The sequence below is a fragment of the Neolamprologus brichardi genome, chromosome 15, assembly GCF_056152115.1.
Source record: "Neolamprologus brichardi isolate AB-2024 chromosome 15, ASM5615211v1, whole genome shotgun sequence".
NCBI classification, from domain to species: Eukaryota; Metazoa; Chordata; class Actinopteri; order Cichliformes; family Cichlidae; genus Neolamprologus; species Neolamprologus brichardi.
In genome coordinates, this window is record NC_142118.1 from 4,857,275 (window position 1) to 4,877,843 (window position 20,569).

Genomic DNA, 20,569 nt, shown 5'->3' on the forward strand with positions numbered 1-20,569 from the left:
AGGTTAAGAAACTACCCGTTTTGTATCTTTCTGCGTTATTGTACATGTTCTGTGTTTCACATTCTAATCAATCCAGTCCCTTTTGGCCACTTATAATATCTTTATAGAAGTGTTGTGTTATATTTTTGTCATTTCTGCTGCACTCTTGGCTCGCTCTTGAAAAAGAAAAATTTTTAACGCCAGTGAGGGTTTTACATTCATAATTAAACAATGTATAAAAGCCTCTTTGACAGAATCTGATTGCAGCTTCTCATGATAGGAATCTTTCTTTCTGGCTTTAAATAGCTTTATATCATTCACGAAAGAAGTTTCTGACGTATGTTTCACAGATTATTTGCCAACAAGTCATTTACAACCGTTACAAACACAGACACTTCTTTTTATTTATCATCGGGGAAACAGCGGGAATCATTTATGGCAGGCTGGCAGCTCCAGTTGTGAAGGATGCTGGTGGCTGGTGGTGATGGTAGGGGGTTCGGATGGCTGTTCGGGAGTATGACATGACTCCCGAGTGAGTCAGCATGATCTAAGACTGGGGGGGTCAGAGGATGTTGAGGGTAGGAGGCAGACTAGTCGCATGGAAACTCATTATAAGCGTTTGCAAAGCGGGTCAGAGCTGTGCAGCGTGCAGTCTTGTGAATGAGGAAGTGTTTGTGCTCTGGCCGCAGGGCTCGAACTGCTCCTATATCTGCCAGACCTCCACCACCCAAAGGTCTATCACCCAGGCTCACCTCCTTGCTGCCCCTTCTTCATCCAGCCCCCGCCACCCACCCCCTCACACAGTCCCCTCCCTTGCCATCTTTGTGGAGGTGCGCTGAATATCGAAGAGCCAGAAGCTGCATGGCTGGCTTACAAAGGATGCTCTCTTCTCTGTCTCCCGCACTCCGCGTCCTGTTCTGCTCTACATTCTCCCTTTACGCCAGGCTCCCCGTGCCCTCCTCCTCCTCCTCCTCCTCTTTTTCTCGTCTCCCTCTCAGTCTACGAGCTGCTTCGCTTTCTTCTCTGCACCTCTCGCTCTCCTCTCCGTTTCTTCACCGTCACCCCCGTGACTCTCAGCCTCCAAAGCCTCCTCGCCGTATTTGTTTCACAAAACCTTCCATCTTCTCCTCGCTGCACCGCCTCCCCTCCTTTCTCTCCGTCTCTCTCTCTTTCCAGAAAAGCATCTATTATTAACACACACCTCTGGCTCTCGCCAAAGACTGAACCTCGGTTCAGGCCAAGCTCCTCAGCATTTTTAATCACCCGTAATGAGCGAGAAATAATTTAAAAAAATAATAAATCAGTGCTTGAATGCAGCGTGTTTGGGTGATAGCGGTTCATTTATGTCCTCCACAGTCTCCGTGCGGCTCTTTCTTAACAGGTTTTCCCTACGCAAGGCTTTTTTATTAGAGGCACACCAGCACATTCATGTATAGCAAGTATGAAGAAGAAAAAAATCAATCAGGCAGCATGAAACCACCAAAATACACCGTGAATCAGAGCTCGTATTGCAAGGGGGGATAATGCACTTCATGTCAGTCCTGATATCACGGAGTCGTTACTGTAACTGTAGAAATTAGTCATGCGCAAGTTCCCACTGCGGAGGTTGTGTTTAACCTCTCCTGCGGCAGGATTTTTTTCTTTTTTTTGCAGAGGCTGCTGTCGGAGGGCACAGGCACGGCGCTGCTGTCAGATGACTGAGGAGATACGCAGGCGAGGGGCGTCCCCGGTGACAAACGTGGCCTCTTTTCATCATCCGCTTCCCTCCTCTCTTTGAACAAATACAAAGGCTCAGAGCCAACTACTACTCTGGGCTGCAGAGCTCCAAGAGAACTAAGGGATTCAGCTATTATTTTGTCCGGAAACAGGGCTCTAATTGCAGGGGAAGATGAACCAGAGAAGCTGAAAATGAGATGAATCTACCCCCTCATTTTTATTTTTGTGGTGTTTTTTGGTTTTTAAATCACTGGTTTATTTATACTGGTAAACATCAAACAGAAACAACAGCAAAAAACCAAGAGCAGACGTCCTCCCAGTCACCGTTTCTCTTACATTTCATTTGATTTACATTGGTTGTCATCGGCGTGACACGGTCACTTCAGTAAGTTAGGGGGGGGGAAAAACACAAACAAAGCAAAAACATGAAAATGAATCATTCCCCTGGATCCACGCGTAACAACAGATTACTTCCCGCACCTTGTCACGCTGTGGGTGTTGGCTCAATCGTCGCTCAAATCAGTCGTGACAGGAATCCTATCAGAGTTGAGTCTTCGTGTAATTACGTGATAAAAATGTATCGATTCAAACCGGAGGGCAGTATTAGGCTGAGTCGACTTGTGCCACACGCACGCACACACACGCACACACACACACAAGGAAATGCTGCATTGTGCTGTGTCTGAGGGTGGGCTGGGTGGGGATGAAAAGATAGAGGGCTGTCAGTCTACTACATTCTTTTCCTACACCTCTGGGATGTAAAGCACATTCGTAATCTCTCCAAAACCACATCCAAAGTAATTAAGACATGTCACTGTCTGCAGAGCTGGAGACAAGAATCGTGTAGTCTACAGAGATTGTATCACTTTAAGTAACAGGCAATGAGATTGTTAAGTATAATAACCCCATCCCCTGTGCGATGCTTCTGTTATAATACAGTATTGTCCAGGTTACTGCATTCGATACCACATGAACACTTATGGTCGTACTGAGATATATAGCATCTCACACAACTAAAACATGTTTTGTTTTGTTTTGTACATGAAGTTCGATTTATACATTGTTGTGCCTTTCATCAAAGTTTGATCAAACTCTGTTATAAAGAAGACTTTGATAGGTTATAAGGTAGAAAACAAATGTGAAACTTTTCCCGTAAACCCTGTGTCGCCTGCCTTCTCCCAGATATACGAGAGAAGCCTACAGGTCCTTCAACAAAGAGCGCAAAAGCTCCGAAACAACAACACAAAAAACAAAACAAAAAAAACCCCCATGGCGTAAAATCCTGTCTGCTCACCACGGGCCACAAATCCAATCCAGCAATCCGAGAGAGCGCAGGTAGCAAAACTTCAAAATCATAAAGTGCTCTCCAGAAGCCACTCAGACCTCGAGAGCTTGTCCCTGGCCCGGCGAATGTTTGTTGTGCTCTCGAGCTGCGGCAGCTCTCCGCTCATTGACAGGCTGCGTTTGGAGCGCAGGCTGGCCCCGGTTTTTGGGTAGGCCACGTAGCAGCGCTCCGCGTACGACTCCGCGTTGAACGAGTGCCTGCGGTTCACCCTCGCCCCTCCTGCGGGAACAGTCATGTATTGTCGAGCGACTTGATGGGGCCGCGGCGCCCTGGGGACGGCAGTCAACTTGGTGGGCTGGCCCGGTACGGCGAGAGTGACGGCTTGGGCCGTTTTCACTTCCGACGAGTTATTCCGGTTCATGTTGTCGAGCTCGACATCTGCTTCAGCTCGGCGAGCCTCAGAGGGTTTTGTCGGAGCGGTCGAATGCTTGGGTCTCGGAGTGCCCGGGGAGGCTGGGTGCCAGCTGTGACTTCCAGCTGATGTAGAGACCGTGCAGTCGGGGACGGACGGTTTCGTGGATGCCACCACGACAGGCGGTCGCTGCTTGGCTGGCTCCGGGGCAGGCAGGGCGACACGGAGGCAGTCCTTGTCATTCTTCTCTGGCCGCAGAACCTGCTTAGAGAGGGACTTGGGAATCCCACAGCCCTGTAGCTGTCCATCACTGCTCAGTGACCTAATATCCCCCATCTCTAGCGCCTGACAGGAGACAGGGAGAAGGCGAGAGCGAGAGGAATGAAAGCAAATTATGAGACACGCATTTCAATACAGACAGAACTAATAAGGATTAAAAGAACAAAATGTGAGGAATCGTCGCCCGCTGACCTTATCGGCATCCCCTTGGTTACACACCCGATAACGCACAATGAGGAAGATGATAAAAGCGAGCACAGACGCCACGATAATCCCTCCGATGATAACCACAATGGTACCACCGAGAAACTGGGACTGCATGAAATGGCATCTCAGGTACTGCGGCTCGGTGGTAAAGTGGACGCAGCCAATCACCCTGGTGGCGGTCAGCGAGGTCACCTGGTCGTCATAGATGGCCAACACGCACAAGTCGTAGTGCGTACCAGCCGCCAGGTTGTTTACTAAGATGCTCTTACTGGTCGGGGGTATCATCCTGTAAGAAGAAGAAGAAGAAGAAGAAGAAGAAAAGGCTTTGTGACTGTTCCGACATACTTTAGATTAGAGAAGGCTGAATTAAAGGAGACAGAGCAAATCAGATTATCAGCCTTATTGTTTTGTAGGGATAAAAATGACATGACAATCATTTATCTCTCAGGGGGCTATTTACGATCTGTCTAAGCGTAATCTTTTGTGACATTTGATTTATTCTCTCAAACATCATTACAGATAAAAGGTTGCTCCGGTAGCTGGGGACACGCGGATCCCCCCGTTTGTTCACAACATCAAGATTACAGGACGGGACGCAACTCTTTAATGTCTCTTTAATTCCGCGGCCGCGGCTGAAACGCCATATGTGTTCCTGACTTTGAAGTTCATTTAGGGAGGAAAAAAAAGGGTGGCAGTGGGGTATCTTGCGAAATGATCCTATCATATCACGGTGATTAGCACAAAATATGCGGTGAAAGGGTGCAGAGATGAAAGTATCCTGTGTACGCCAGTTCCTCAGATGGGCATGTGTGAAGCCTCTGATGCTTCTTTTTGGTAAAAACTGTGGAAGACTAGTCTTTCATCTTCCTATGAGTCCGCAGCTTAGTGCTGACATTCTGTTTTGATTTTGTTGATTAAGCATTATCAAGCTTTCGCACGTCGTAAATGACACACTCCAGCAAGGGGAGATTACGAGTCGAAGAATGAGAAGTCAGATACAGCGCATTAGTCTATCTTCCCGATAGGATTAATAGACGCCACAAATAATCGCGTCGACAGCCAGGTCCATTCCTTAATGACTAAACATCCAAAGTGATTTAGAGATTCAAAGAACGCCGTGAAGGTAAAACAAGGGCCGTGGAACGCATACATATGCTTAGATTCAGCTTTAAAGTTTGTCGGGCAGTAAGAAAAGGAGCTTTTTCTTCTTCACATCTGCTCACCTGTACACCAGTGAATCATCGTACGTCCCATTATATTGGATCTGAAACATGCGGATTCCAGGAATACTCCTGTGGAAGTTGAACTTGACCAGAGCTGAGGTCGAGGTGGCCTCAGCAATTACTACTTTCTTCTCCTGGCTCGTCTTTGCGTTCCCCAGAGGCACCCCTCCTGCCTCTGCCCCCGTCTTGGTCACCGTGGCGATATCTGATGAGCCGGGGTCACGCTCCTGCTCCTCGATTGTGTTATTGGTGATGTGAGGGAGTTTGGTAATGACCAGCTTTACTGCACCGTGGGCCTCTCCGGCTGGGTTGGAAGCCACACAGGTAAAGGAACCTGAAACAAAAACCAAACAGATTAACTTTCTCCTGCCTTAAATTCATCACAATGTACAAATAAACCATGTGGGTCAGAAATGTGTAATAGAGAGGTTGGCAAAGAACCAATTATATATATTATTAGTTCCAATTTCTTCTGTTGAATCTATCAGAAAATGCTAAAGATGATACTTATTTGTGCAACAACAACATCTACAGAAGATGAACAAGTCATAACCTTAAGAAATAACAGGAAAAATCAGCAAAGACCTGTTAGATGCATCTGGATGTTCAGCTAATCCATTTACTGTCCAAGCCATTTCTGATACACTTCAGTGGAAATGTGACTGCCAATAAGCCCTTCTTAAGGAAGGGAAATGGGGAGAAAAGTCTGAGGTTTGCCAAATTACACAAGAACCAAACTGAAAGTCAGTGGCAACAGGTCTTATGGAGTGCCAAATCCAAATTTGAAAAATGTGGCTCCAATTTTTGACAATATAGAGGAGGTCAGGAGAGAAGTACAACAGTGACCGTCTACAGCCATCTATAGTAGGACCTGTACACCTCCAGGACACTGGGGCGTGCAGCTCAGCTGACCCTTCTCACCCTGGACACAGTCTGTTTGACCTGCTCCCCTCAGGCAGGAGGCTCCGGTCCATTCGCACCAGAACCTCTCGCCATAAGAACAGTTTCTTCCCCTCTGCTGTTGGACTCATGAACAATAACCGTATGACTGTTCCCACCACTAACACATGACCCTACGCTGTGTTCACTGCATCATGCCATGTTTGGCACTGATCACCACCTGCACTCATGTATATATCTATCTACTTAGCACTTTTAATTCTTATTCTTATTTTTGTTTTTATGTCTATATAAGCGTTATATGACAGTATGTTTGCACTAAGTACCGCAGCAATTTCCTAATGTTGTAAACCTGCTCAACATTTGGCAATAAAACCCTTTCTGATTCTGATTCTAAAACATCTCTAAAACATGGTGGAGGCTCTGCATTTAGCCACTTTTGTGGATCTTCTAAACATTTGTGGATATATAAATGCAGAAAGGTACCCTAACATTCTGATCCATCGTGCAATACATGAGCCGGTGCAGTAAAAGCATAGCTAAACAGAAAAATACACACAATAGAACACTATCAGTCATGGAAGGACCTCGACATTACTGAAGCAGTGTGAGCTAATCTTGACAGAGAACAGAATAAAAGGGGAAAAAAAAAACATCCAAAGAAGAGCTTTGAATGTCCTTCAAGAAGCCCAGAGAACTATTCATGAAGACTACTTAAAGAAATGACAAGAAGTCGCGTAGAGAGTTCAGGCTGTGTTGAAGAATAAAGGTGACCAAACATTGACTTTCAACTTTGTTACAATTGTACAAACTCTATTAGTTCCTCATAGTCTGTATTTCCATATATAATTACACTTGCTTCACTAAGTCACTGCACCTGTTTCCAATTTTCCTAACCAAATATAAAGAAATGAGGAGTGGCTCAAGACATTTGCACAGTAGTGTATATTCTCTTGTGCACTGTGATCATTGTACAACTTCCTCGTCTGCTTGGTGTAACGGTTGTGCAGACAAACCAGAGTGGTCACAAACAAAGCACAGAGCCATGCATACTCTCTGTGTTTCTGAATTATACATTACTCTGACCTTAGAGGATCCTCTGGCTCTGCTGATGTGAATTATAACACCAGAATAAACTGAAATGGAGGTAGTGGGATATTTTTCACCTGCCTTTTTGTCCGTTCTTTCCATCCTGTACAAATTTATGCTTGGCTATATTTGTTTTTTACTGACTTTGTGTAAAAAATTCTTTGGATACAAGGCAAAAACTGCAGTTTTTCAAATGGTCCCCTGAGGCTGACTCCAAAAGGCTAGTCAGTGATAAACTCCCATGCTGAAATGTGACTATTTCCAGCAAAAACACATCAAATAAATTGAATTTAAAAACAAACAATCAAAGGTTACAAAAACAGTTCAGTCCTTCTAGCTGATTTCCACATTCATGATAACTGTGCAGTTTTCAAATTGTGCATTTTTAGGGGTCAGTCTGTGCGGACAGATGGTTGCCAAGACAGGCGGATATAGCCAGCAGCTCTCTACGAGGCTTCGCCGTAAACAATTTAAATGAGTGAACTGGACCAGACTTGATGTTTATGGTGTTGGTGCTTTTCACTGCGCTCTTAATGCAAATATCTGACAAATAAAAGTGCTTTCTGTGTGCCTAATTGGACTAACAGATCGTCCAAGAAGTCTGTGCTCCGCGAGTCAAATTCTGGTATTTCATTTTTATGTTACTTAGCACTAATTACCAGATATGCGATCTGTGCAAAACACCCATCCAGTCTGTTCTCTCAACAGTAGCTTTTACTTACCACCCCCCTCCCCTCTTATTTATGGTCACTTCTGGCTTCAGACTGGAAACATTGGAAAAACATCACCAAGCTCTCTCCAAAGGAAAACAAACTCAGCCTTCCAGCCCTTATAGACTAATTAATACAAAATATCTAATCTTTCTAGTGTTGTACTTGAAAAGCTTCTGCTTTGAATCAGGACAGTTCTAAGGACTACCTCGGGATAAGTACCCACTGTGGAAGTCCTGAGCAACTAGATATCAAATTCCAAGTTTTTTTTACCTATGCAGCACTAACAGAAACTCTAAAATGATGTAATAGTCAGCCAGCGGCTGGTAATACAGCGTCACCTCTTGCTGTGGTTTTTTATTTTTCTTTCTAATCCTGTTTCGGTCTCTGCACGTTCTGTCCACATCGCTTCACCGTGGTCGACACCTCGTATCAAACTGATGAACATTGCTAGTGAAGATTTTTTTTAACATTTCGCTTTGATGAGTCCAAATCACATCATGTATCTTGTGTTGCACATAAGCTCAACACAGCCTGGACTCCACTATCGGTTCACCTCTCTGAGCTTTCGTGCCATTTTTAAGGCTAGCGTGGGGAGGTCTGTGTTTCATGCCAAATGTTTCACCAGCTGGAGTTTATAATGGCAGTAGCTTTTGATAGTTTTGCTTGTGTGTTTGATCAGTCAACACTTACATCTAGACTAGTCACACAGCACGACCCGTCACTCCAACTTCCTTCAAAGCTAAAGCAGAGACAGTACTTACACCGGCACAAGGAGCTTAAAAAGGACCTTTAGCTTCGGCTGCTGGCGATAGTGAATACGAATGTGTTTCAAGGTGTTAGACACTGTTTCTGGAAAATTTCAGGTATCTAAAATGTTAATTGTTAACAAGTAAAAGTGTCAAAACACATTTCTTTGCAAACAGATGCATATGACAGGAACTTTGCCACGAATCAGCATACAGGCACGTCTCCACACTCAAAACTTTATCACCCGGTGTAGGTAAATACTACAGCCTTCCATGCTTATGTGCAAGCAAACAACTAATTCCGCTCCGTCAACAACATAAAAGCCCAGTCAGTGCAGTGTAAACAGACCGGAGTCCTTGACAGTGCTGATTAGGATGTCCAGCGTGCCGTCGGTGTGGACTACAGCCCTGGAGGAGTTGGACATAAGGCGTCCATCAGGTGCAATCCAGTGGATAATGGGGTCAGGGTCGCCCCTAGCCTTGCAGCGCAGAGTCACACTCTGACCCTCCAAAGCTCGCAGCTCCTGAGGCAAAGGGAGGAACAGGCAATCAGAGCGAGAGCTTCTTTGAACACCAATTAGATAACGACCCTGATCAAAACTGAAAAACACAAATTACACACAGAAGTACTTTTGTGCTGCACGGTGTGGCTTTGATATTATTATTAATGCCGTTATTGATGATGTTGCGTTTCACAATCTCATTCCCCGCGAATGTAATCAGCAATTGATCATTGTCACGTTACTGAATTAGCATTATTATAACGGGAAGATCATCAATGAGACAGCACATCGCAGCTCGTACGCTTGAGTCCAAATATAAGTTAATTTACTCTGCAATTATGCAAAATAGGTCTGCTGAATGTAAATGAGATGATATATCTGTAGTTCTTTTGCAAGGATTTGATCAGATAATTTTGTTTGGATGCATGAATCAAGGATTGAATCAGCTTCCACTGTGTATTGAGAGCTGCACTGCGGTTCCATCGCTAAACTGCAAATAGCTTTATTAAAATTGAAAATCTGACCAAAGAACTCCTCTAAAAACACCATCAGGTGCTGCAGTGTGATTTCATTTTTTAAGCACTTTATTTGTTATGATTTGCGAGCTGAGTGGCCCAGATGAGTCCCACAACTCTTGTAAGAGTTCTCTGAATCACAAAGCTAATATTTGGTGTTACAGTCAAAGGCAGCAAATAGTGCAACCTTGGATTAACTAAGGCACATTACGATGTGTGGCTCAGAGTGAAGCACTACAGAATATTGCGTCTTAACGGTCCACAGCTTAACTCGAGGACGTACCTGAGAGTACCTGGTGATGAGAGGAGGCTCGCACAGGAACTCCTCTTCCGAAACAGTCCAGAAATAGCGTCCGGCGAGGTGTTGCGGTGAAGCACAGGTCTCCAGATCATCCTCCCTCTGCAACCTCCGCAGCCAAAGAAGCTCACAGTTACACCTCAGTGGGTTCCCCCCAAAGCTCAGTGCGAACGACGTAGGCCCCATTTTCCCAGATGTTGCCAGGACCCCGGCTCTCTGGAAAATTGGATCAGGAGGAAGCTTCTGGAGCTTGTTGGAGGTCACATCCAATCGCTTAAGCTTCTGCAACCCAGAGAAGGTGCCCTCTGGGATGTAGCTGAGCATGTTGTGATCCAAATTGAGCGTATGGAGATTGGACATCCTCTGAATGGCCACCCAGGGGGCGCTTTCCAAGTTGTTGTAAGACAGGTCCAGCTCCTCCAGTGCTGTCAGGTCATTAAAGGCCCCGCTTTGGATGTGGGTGAGCTGGTTGTTGTTGAGGATGAGGTGGTGCAGCTTGGACATGCCGCTGAAGGTGTCGTTGTTGATGCGGGTAAGCCGGTTGCTGTCGAGGTGAAGGGCTCGTAGGTTCTCCAGATCTCTGAACGCGTGAGGTGCGATGGAGCCAATAGTGTTCCGAGACAGAGTCAGATCCACCAGCTTGGTCATGTTTGCAAAGTCTTTGCGTTTGATGCTGGTTACAAAGTTATCCCCGAGACGCATCTCCACCGTGTGCCTGTCAATGTTAGGGGGCACAAACAGAAGCCCCTTCTTGTCACACAGCGTGGCCAAATTAGGGTTAAGCACCTGGCAGACGCAGCGTTTGGGACAGATTTGAACTTTGTGGGCCTTCACAGCCACGCCGAGGACGATCAGATACACCAGGAGAGACTCCATTTGGCTTGTCATCAGGTTGATGCGCCTAAAAAATGAACGAATGAGAGACAGAGATGATCAAGCCGTTTGTGAAAATGGCAACGAATGCAAACCCTGAGATCTATAATTCAAGCTGGGCAAAATCACATTTAAAATAGGAAAGAAAAATGGGCGATCCTGCTCTGCAAAGTTAAAGATTTTCCACTAGGCTGCAAACACTATTACTGTCAGCTCATAGCTTTCGTTTTTATAGCGCAAAGTCTGAGCAAGAGGCTAAGCAAATCGATGCCTGAACAAACAATAAATGCTGCACCATTAGACATGAAACTAATTAGTCACCTGCCGACTTGAGAGTGAAACATCCCTGGTAGTCATGTAAGATTTTTGTGACAGCTCTCCTTCTAAGCCCCTACTCCTCTGATCATACTTTTTTTTAAATATATGATCATGCCAGTCCTTTTATGTTTGTGCACAGAAGGATAAAAGTCTAGACTGGCAGTCCAGGGTCTCATCAGAATCATCCTGATATCTCCCAGGATCATATCGCCAATAGGAAGGGATGATTGGGCCCTGTGCCTCAGTGAAGATGTGCTATGCCTTGTTATTGATTTTCTCTCTTCTCTCCCTGATGCTGCTCTTACTTATGACACAGCTGAGATGTGGGGGGAATAAGGAGGGATCCATTTGATGCATCCCGAGACATTGTCGGGGATATAGCATCTCATAAAAGTAAGACTTTGGAGATCAGATGTACCAGAGCAAGAGTGACAGAAGTCGAACATGGTTTTGGTTGAACATGCAATATTCAGCCCTCTGCGTGTCCAATTACAGCACACAGAAAGGGACACCAATCAAATCAAACACAGAGAACAAGAGATCCAATCCCACAACCTGGGTGAAAATCCAAAGGCCGACCTTTAAATGCAGACGAGAACGGCTGATTTATGATTACAGCTTCCTGTGGTAATGCCTCTATTGTCCGTGTTGGGACTCTAAGAGTGTGCAGAAGAAAAAAAAACACTTAAAAAAAAAATCCAGCCTTAGCAGAGAGGCCTGTCAACCGAGTGCCTTCATGTTTCAAAAGATTCTGTTGCACTGGAGCGGTGACACACAACTCCCAGTGTAATAACCTTGATAGAGTGAGAATGAAGAAAAGATCATAGAGTAAAGAAAACAGCAGACAGGACAGGTGTGATACCCTGCCATGCGAGGGCATGCGGTGCCATCCGCTGACAGCTGGGTAAAACGTATTACAGCCCTAACGAGGAGGCAGGAACCATTCCTTTTAAAATGGGCCATAATGGGAAGGGGAGGAATGATATTGTTGGAGACAGAGAGCGAGAGAGAGAGCACGCTGGGTATGACATTTCCATGAACGCTGCTGATGAAGCAGCGGCGAATAAATGTCTTTTTCTGACCCATTTTTACACGGGACAACGTTACCAAATCCCACAAGATGCGTGCGGGGAGCCGCGGTGCACCGATCTGAGCTGGCGAGAAATGGACCGTGGGATCATTATTTAATGTTGTCATGACTCTCTTTAAAGAGAGCAGATGACTTCACCGTGAAGCAGTGCTGCGAAGCCGTGTGTAGTGCTTTCCAAGTACGCGTGCGAACCGTCTACTTTTTATGTGCGCGCACAAGCGTGAGAGGACAGCCTGCCTAAGTGTGTTCACGTTGGTGTGCCAACCACCTTCTGCTCTGACTCTGAATGGTACGGCCTCTGGTTGTGCAATGAGGCAGAGAGGACCTGCTACTTCCAGACTCGAATGGCGCTCAAGACACGATATTGATTCGCTCTGTGGAGATGAGGCTTCTTCTTTCTATTTTTTTTTTTTTTTTTTCATGGCTGAAAACTCAGCCAAACGTGAAGAGAACGGTTGCAACGGTAATCTCTACAAAATTTGTTCTGTGAGGACAAAAGGACAGCCGCTCGCTGCTTAGATGGGCCAGGAAATATCTCTTACTGTCTCCTCAATTTGCATTTAATTACTGGTCTTCCACAGAGATTTGCATAACAGGTTCACTCATCAGGTACACGAACAAATAAGTAGATGATCAATCAATGTATTCATCAATCCCACACTTCATCTTCAAATGTCAACCTACCCCCCAAAACCTCGCAGAAAATCATTATCCACTAGGTCGGCCTGTTCATTATAGTGGAGCGACTTGGGAGGGCCACAAATAAACAAGAAAACAGATAATCTAGTGATGCATTAACCATAATCTCCTTCTTAGTCAATCAAGTGTTCGTTTACTACCTCCAAGCAGGTCTTTTCACCCTCGGAGAACAGAGCAGACTGACAGCACACTCCCACACATAAGCAAACGCACCAGTGGGTGGGGATTTGTGCCTAATAGAGCCAGATCACTACACAGCAACCCCCCTTCCTCATCCCCAGCTACAGAGACACATTCATGTGCAGCAGCAGCAGCAGTAGCAGTTAACAGTAGGAGAGGGTATCTATAGCCTCCCTGGGGTAGCATTGGCCAAGAAAAACCTTATGCAGCACGCTGCATGCCAATCCGGCCGGTGAGGTCATGGGGGATATGTTTTCAGATGGTCTAACTTATGCTGGAGCTCATGTGAGAAAGCCTCTGCAATCCGCGTCTGGGCAGGAAATCAGGGAAAGCATCCCTGCGAGGAGGGGAAGATAATGAGATGAAGTCTGCCAGCGTCTCCACGCAGGTCGGCACAACGGCAACGGCGGTGGCATCTCGGTTCGCGTCTCACCTGAGTTGGCCGGTGGGAGGTGGTGGAGGGTGTAGAGGCCGAACATTTGCTACACTGCCAAAAATATATATATATAAGCTGTGTTGTGTCAAGGAGGTAAACTGATGCTGCAACGTGACGGTAAAACGGTATCGACAAAACAGTGAAACAGCTCCTCATCCTGCCTGCTTTTATGAGAGCAAATGGAGCCGCAGCATCTGCTGAAGTGGATCATATTTTGACTGAGCTGGTAGAAATTCTATTTTGTCGGGTAAACGCTCGTGTAGGTAAGAGCAGCAGACCAAACATCGATGCTGTGAAGCACCATCCAACTCGCTAACACATATGAATGTGGCCATGTGCTGTGACACCCTGGCTTCCTTTCGTTTTTCTTTTTTTTTCTTACAGAGTCTGCAAATGTTAGAACGTGATAGCTCTTTGGGTGACAGCCTTGATGCCATGGCAACACCGCAAACGTCAGTTTTAGGGTGAGATGTAATCAGTGGCTGATTTTTTTTTTTTCTTCTTCAGATAACCTAATATTATTTAGAACAAAGAGTCCTCTCCGAAGGAAAAGGACCTTGACAACTCTTTTGCTCGAAGGCCAGAGCAGACCCACTGTAGCATTTCTGATGAGGAGATTGTGCACTCAGCTAATTCTGGATTGAATTGGATTTTTTTTTTCCCAGTCTTGCACGTAATAAAAGCCAAAATGACTTGATGGGGAAATCTGATGCAGATTAAATGATTTCTCAGCCCGTGAGTGCATGTCTATCCATCCACATGCGTGCCAGACGGACGGCATACTAAGCAGACCCAGCTGCATCAACAGAAGTGCAGTTCATCAGCATTTACATCGCCTTCTTGTAATTTTTCCCCCTTCATCACAAGAAATTCACCTTGATACACTAGACACCTCGTGACCGCGGCGTATAAGCACTTTGCATATTCTTCTTTGAGCATTTCACTGAAGCAGGTGACAGATTTTAAATTCCGATCACCGATTTGTGATCTTAATTCTTGCACCGTTGCGACGTGCCCTGAAGTGATGGGCTTATGACCTGGGATTGTCTTCTGGTAGAAGGGGAACACAGAATCCTCAAACACTAAGTCTGAATATCAATGTGGCCTCCTCAAGTCGAATATTCTGCACGATACATAACAGGCAGGTGTGCAGATACTCACATCTGTCAGTTCCAAAGTGAATTTCGGGTAAAGGAAGTGCAAAAACACTTCTATTGGTGACAGCACGACTCCCTCGTGTTATCATTTACATGTGTGTGAGGGGAAGGGGGGCAGCCATCAGCCATAATGAGATCTCCGCACCTTCTGACTCATTTTCCTTCTTTCAAAGACCCCCAGGATACTGGATTTCTACCTCATGTAGCAGCACTAGCCAAATTTTTTTTAAAAAAAAGCTTAATAATGCATAAATCTCCTTTACCTTATTAAGTTGTGTAACCATAAGGCATCTCTCACATACTACACATGTGAAGCAGGTGTGCAAGTTTGTGTGAGCCATATCTCAGTTTCAGATCTGGATGCAAGCACTTCTCCAGTGGGGGGAAAAAAGCTACACAAAACCTAATTTGTGGGGAGACAAATTTGGGTCAGCGAGTGTGGAGCCGGTCTGCAGAAAAGCCCGGGTGCTGAGGAGCCACACATCACTCCTCCTCCGTCAGTGAAAGGAAGCAGCACATAAGCACCAACATTTGAGTGCATTCACAGAGCACAGAGAGCAAATAGAAGCAGCAAAATGAGGCGTGGGCCTTGTTTCACTGGTGTAGCAGTTACAATCATGCCTCGGGCACTCATGAATAATAAGATACATGATAACTAACACTCCTCACTAGACAGGACTATTATACCTCATCCTTTATAAAAAACAAAATCACTAGGACCATTTCCCCCATAACACCTCCTCCTCATCCCACAGACTTACATCCTGTTATCAGTTTAGGCTCATTTAGACTTTATCACAGCTTAATTACTGATGAGGAATTTGCATATCACTTATGGGTTTGACCAGAGCACACCAGAGACAAATCTCTCTAAAACACACAAGAAAACACAAAACACATGCAATAAATCAGCTTTTTCCTGCACATGAATCACAGCCACCACGGCCATTATTCTCAGTTTCACCTATATCAGGGGGGAGGAAAAAAGCAGCACCAAACACATACAAGTGGATACTAAAAATAAATTTAAAAAAATGTTCCTTGGCATGTGAGGAGATTTTTTTTTGACCTTGCGGTACAGGTCCTGGGCTGGTGGGGTTACAGCCACAACCCATGTCACAAGGGAAAATCTGAGCGCATTCAGACGGGTCCTAAGAGAACTACTTCAAGTCAATATTTCGCTTCTTGAAAGACAGACTCTGCAAAAGAGTTCACACGCTCCAATTCACACCAAAAGCAGCCTGTAAAATACTGGTTTTTATTATTTTACCTTGTAGCTGAAACATGGAGCCAAGTCAAAGGAGGGTGGGTTTGAGCTTATTTCCTCCCAAGGGGGCTGGCGGCATACCGAGAGTGGCTTGCCTTAAAAAAAGAAATGTGCTGCCTGGAGATAATTCAGGTGTCCCGAAACACGCGTCTTGGTTCCTACAGCATGTGACGGCCTGCGAAACCAGCGATGCCCTTCAAGAAATCCATAACCAGCAGATAAAGGACGGCTCCTTTGCGATCCTGTGTGAGCGGTAAAATGTTACTCTTATTCCCCCTATCGAAAAAAAAGGACTAGACCACAGGCAACCCCCCCAAACAAACAGGGGAAAAAAAACCCACACACAAGCTGAAGGGTCCCGGCGCGGCTCTGAAGCTGCAGCTGTATAGGGATCGTCTCTACTGCGCATCCGCCTGGATGCAGCTCCAGAAGAGAAAACGCCTCTGTAGCTTTGTAGCGACGGGCAGCTTTAACATCTACAGCAGCGCTGTGAGCGACTGCTGCTTCCGCTGCTGCTGCCGCTACTGTGCTCAATCCGGCCAGATGTTCGTATCGCTTTCACGGGCTTTCGCTGGCGACGCAGGGTTCAGCGTGAGTTAATCCAGATTGATTGAAGGGTTGCTGTCGTAATATATCCCCTCCCCTACCCCTTCCCCTCCTTACTGCCCCCGGACTACTGTCAACCACCGACCCGGCTCCATTTCTGACCAGAGGTGTTGTGCTCGGAATGGTAATCGGTGCGCTCTGAGCTGCACAGAGACCATTTGTGTGCACAGACAGATGCAGTGCCTCCCAGCCTATCTCATAGGCAGGCATCATCATTTATTCATGGAGACTGAACTCTGCTGCACGAACGTTGAGTAGATTGAGCTTCTGATATTCTCTAAGAATTCAATTTGATTAAATGAAGAAGAAAAAAAAATATGGGGCTGAGATGCTGATGCAGATTCAGACATGCAGGACATGAAGGCTAAGAAAGCCAGGCAACAACAAGCAGCCCGTAGGCTTAAACAAGACTGGTATTGAAAAATCCATCCATTCCCTTGGATCAAACCTCTGCTGCTGCAGGTGCTTCTAGTGGGTGAACGCCAAAAATAGGCTATAGCTGAACAATGCTGCATGTATTACATAGATTATTGGCAAGAAAGTGTTGAGTTGGCTGAAAGAGAAAGGCCCGGCTCCCCCGTGGGTCTGCTTGGCGCTGGACCCATCCCTATCTGATGCAATGATCCTATGGCCTTTTGTGCAAGTTGGCAAAGTAGCCTATATGTGCACAAGTGTATTCAAGTGCAGCAGCACTTTTGCTCCTGTAAGAACAATGACCCATACCACCCCAGGGCCTTACAGCACTTTGAAATAGGTGTTTGTTGTCATCCAAAAGAATTACCCTGAGGATCTCTACTCTAGATCAATAACTCCATCCAGTTACAACACACCCACTTGAGATCAATATGAATAGCCTAAGTGGTTTAAGCATTCACTGTTATCCAGAACTGGAAGGGCATGAGCTTTTTGGACCACGTGTGTGTTTGTGCACGAACTGTACATGTATGAAAACATGTCACACTATGACTTTATTGTCTCGAGAGATTTGCAGAATCAATGCATCCTTGTGAGCATGATTCATTTTTTTTAAACCAGCCACATCAAGAACATGTTAGCATTTTGCTGGTGGGAAGTGTTAATGTCAAGCTTGCATCATGAGCTCACAGTTGGTGATATGAAATGACACTGACATGTCTTAGGCTTTTTGTGATGCGTTCCTTTACTGTTGTGATTCAGACTTTCCTTCTTCGCTTTTCTTTCTTTCTTTCACTGGTGCATGTCCCTCAGGAACCGCTGGTATGTGAGGCTGTCCGCCCGCTCGCCGGTCCGGCTCTTTTTCTCCAAAAACAGGACCACGGTGTCCAGTGGAGGGTCAGCGATGCTGCGACTCGACAGGGTCTCTGTGATCCCCAGCAGCTCGCGCACGCATGCAGAGATGACCTGCGGGGTACACGGCGGGATTTAAGAAAGCACGCTTAATGTTTACATTATCTAACCTTATTTAATAAAGTTGTCCCACTAAGAGGGAGAGGACAATCTTGTATAACGGGGAGAAAGGTTACAGGGTTACACTCATAAAAACTGATGTATCAAATGACTTACAGGTCAAACCAAAAAATAATTATGACTTAACAGCGTGTACACGCTTCTTTGCCGAGACTGTTTTTCTCCATACCACTCATACCACAGTTTATGCTTCCTGGGAGTTTAGCAGAGTTGAATGGCACATTTAGCCAATTTAGTTATGACCCCAGAAATACAGATTAGAAAAAACTGTCACTGTAACTGTAAACAGCCTATATTGGATAGAGCTGATCTGAGTGTGTTTTCTGGCAGTGATGTTTACAGCACACGCTTTAATTGGATGCCGCGCTGCTCTGAGAGAAAAAAAAGAAAGAAAGCCAAACATGTGCTGTTATTTTGTGGTGCTTCCAGTCAACTTGTAGTAGTGCATACTGCAGAGATTTCTAACACAACTGAAGGTGGTTATAACAGTTATTTTTTTACACTGTTTTCTGGCTTTTTATGTGTTATATCGTCGAAGAAAGATATAACGCCTTTATAACCTCCCAACACATCTTAAGGGAGATCAATTACACCTTTACCCATGTTTTGACCTTTATAAAGGGGATAATATATGTATGAGTAATCCCTATGAACCTTTAGAGTGCTCTAGACTTTTTCTGCTCTTGGCTCTGTACAATGGCAGTGGGACAGGATGTTCTCAGTATGGCCATCCGAGGCCTTAGATGATAGGAAAGATGGATGCAGTCACTGTGATATCAACTAGAACATTTTCACCCTCATCATGTTGGTGTTTTGAAGCCAGCTGTGACTGAGAAACCAACTTATCACTGACAATTTGTCAGGCAACTTCCTCGAAAATCCTCCTTTCTTACTTTTACACAGAATCTTTTTTACAAAATGATCTGAAACAAGGGACTGAGTCCTAAAACTCATCAGGAAAGAACTGCTACATTCTATTTTCCCATAGACTTCAATACAACTAAAACCTTTTTTGAAGCTGCCCCCTTTTACTGGTCATTTGCTGGTCATTAAAATATATAAGATTAATTGCATTAAATAGTTCATTTTTTAGACTCAGAAGCTGTCTCAATCTTTGATACTATCTACACTCAATCAATCAGCCAATTAAGTGGCAGCAATTTAATGCATTTTAGGCATATAGACATGGTAAAGATGACCTGCAGAAGTTCAAGCTGAGCGTGGTTGTTGGTGCCAGAAGGGGTTGGTCTAACTCTTTCAGAAACTGCTGATCTAATGGGTTTTTTCCTGGACAACCAGAGAATGGTTCAAAAAAGAGAAAATATGGACGAAAATGTTTTGCTGATATAAGAGGTCAGAGGAGAAGGGCCAGGCTACTATGAAGCTATGAAGGTAACAGTAATACCAAACTCATTACAATAGGGTGCAGAAGAGCATCTCTAAATGCACACCATGTTGAACCTTGAAGCAGACTGGTTACAGCAGCAGAAGACCACACCAGGTGCCACTCCTGTCAGCTAGGACCAGGAAACTGAGGCTACAATTCCCATGGGATTACCAGAATAGGACAACAGAAAACTGAAATTTAAGTCTTAGGCAAACAGATCTGGCTTCCGAGCTAGGCAGCCCTACCCACCTGCTGCTCATACCATTTGTTTACAAGTGCCAGCCATTCAGAGGAAAGATGGCTGTTTCAGAGAGAGAGTGACCTTAAAGACTGTACTAATACGCAGTATAAGATAAATAGGAATTTGCGTAATCCGCGAATGCTTTCGAAGAATCTAACAACAAAATTATAGTGCGTTAACTTAGCATGACAGATCCCCTTTAAGTGATGTGTCACCAACCCTTTGTGTTTTTAAATGCATAACCTGACTCTATTAAGCCATATATCAAATTTTTATATATAAATAGGGCAAGGTGATAAAAATGGCGTTGCTTATTTAGCATCTCGTATTACTTACTTGGCAAGTTCTAGTCAACAACTAGAACTAATGCCTCTTTTTAATACCTGCATGTGTTTAAAATCTGTGACTCCCAGTCTTGGCAAGTAGATGCAATTCACGTAAATAAGCTTTCTTCCACTTATGAGGTTGTCCGTGAAACATGCCTGCGACAGAAAGACGTAATAAAGTGAGAAGCTTAAGAAGTGAACTGATTCAATGGAGGCTAACTAGCTTCTTTTTTCAGTTTGTCAATGTTGTCACTTAAGGTGACAACACCTTAAGGTTTAACTTACTTTATATTGCGGAAATCCTAAAGACTCAATCCATCTCGCAACATCATGACAATCCCACTGTAGGAACTCCATGTTGCCTCTAAGCGTGTTGCCATGGAAACTGTTACCTGGCACCAGGCGTTAATAAGCGTTTACTTCGAAACTTTTTATAAAATCACTTTTATTTTTATTTTGTCCTAAGAAAGTACCGGGCCTTGTATTTACGGCAAGGGACATCTTTAACACAGAAGTTTGAAAACAGTTTTCTCCTTATCCTTTTTTTCCAGGATCAATCAAGTGTCACCGACGGCTCAACTGCTATGGCTTTGTTTTCCTTGCCACAGCCAATCAGTGTCTCGTCATTTAGGGTGGCTGGTATACCGCGCAGAACGATTGGCTTTTAAGTTAAGTATA

General features: G+C 44.9%; 2 protein-coding genes across 3 annotated transcripts; both read right to left on the minus strand.

Annotated features, from left to right (window-relative positions):
* Positions 1–979: 979 nt before the first annotated feature.
* Positions 980–17,710, minus strand: lrfn5b (leucine rich repeat and fibronectin type III domain containing 5b). 2 transcript variants are annotated; one of them, XM_006793024.3, is made up of 6 exons: positions 17,622–17,710; positions 9,851–10,766; positions 8,899–9,073; positions 5,102–5,435; positions 3,864–4,164; positions 980–3,737 (listed from the first exon to the last, which is right to left on the minus strand). In XM_006793024.3, coding segments are annotated over exons 1-6 (2,418 nt in total). In that variant the 5' UTR covers positions 17,624–17,710; the 3' UTR covers positions 980–3,047. The 2 variants fall into 2 exon arrangements, with proteins under 2 accessions (XP_006793087.1, XP_087708832.1); XM_087852706.1 differs by lacking the exon at positions 17,622–17,710 and adding an exon at positions 16,227–16,602.
* LOC102792272 (sterile alpha motif domain-containing protein 15-like) lies at positions 10,653–20,567 on the minus strand. The gene is made up of 4 exons (XM_006793022.3): positions 20,177–20,567; positions 19,949–20,047; positions 17,622–17,871; positions 10,653–10,766 (listed from the first exon to the last, which is right to left on the minus strand). Exons 1-3 carry the CDS (start codon positions 20,246–20,248, stop codon positions 17,698–17,700), a joined length of 345 nt encoding a protein of 114 aa, XP_006793085.2. The 5' UTR covers positions 20,249–20,567; the 3' UTR covers positions 10,653–10,766; positions 17,622–17,697.
* Between the last annotated feature and the right edge of the window lie 2 nt (positions 20,568–20,569).

Coding starts and splice junctions, on each gene's coding strand:
- LOC102792272 (XM_006793022.3), bottom strand. CDS start 20,248: ATGGAGTTCCTACAGTGGGATTGTCATGATGTTGCGAGATGGATTGAG. Junction 20,048..20,176: donor TAGGATTTCCGCAATATAAA/GTAAGTTAAACC, acceptor TTTCTGTCGCAG/GCATGTTTCACGGACAACCT. Junction 17,872..19,948: donor CAGATTTTAAACACATGCAG/GTATTAAAAAGA, acceptor TGTACCCCGCAG/GTCATCTCTGCATGCGTGCG.
- lrfn5b (XM_087852706.1), bottom strand. CDS start 16,294: ATGCGCAGTAGAGACGATCCCTATACAGCTGCAGCTTCAGAGCCGCGC. Junction 4,165..5,101: donor GATGATTCACTGGTGTACAG/GTGAGCAGATGT, acceptor TTCTTCTTACAG/GATGATACCCCCGACCAGTA. Junction 3,738..3,863: donor ACCAAGGGGATGCCGATAAG/GTCAGCGGGCGA, acceptor GTCTCCTGTCAG/GCGCTAGAGATGGGGGATAT.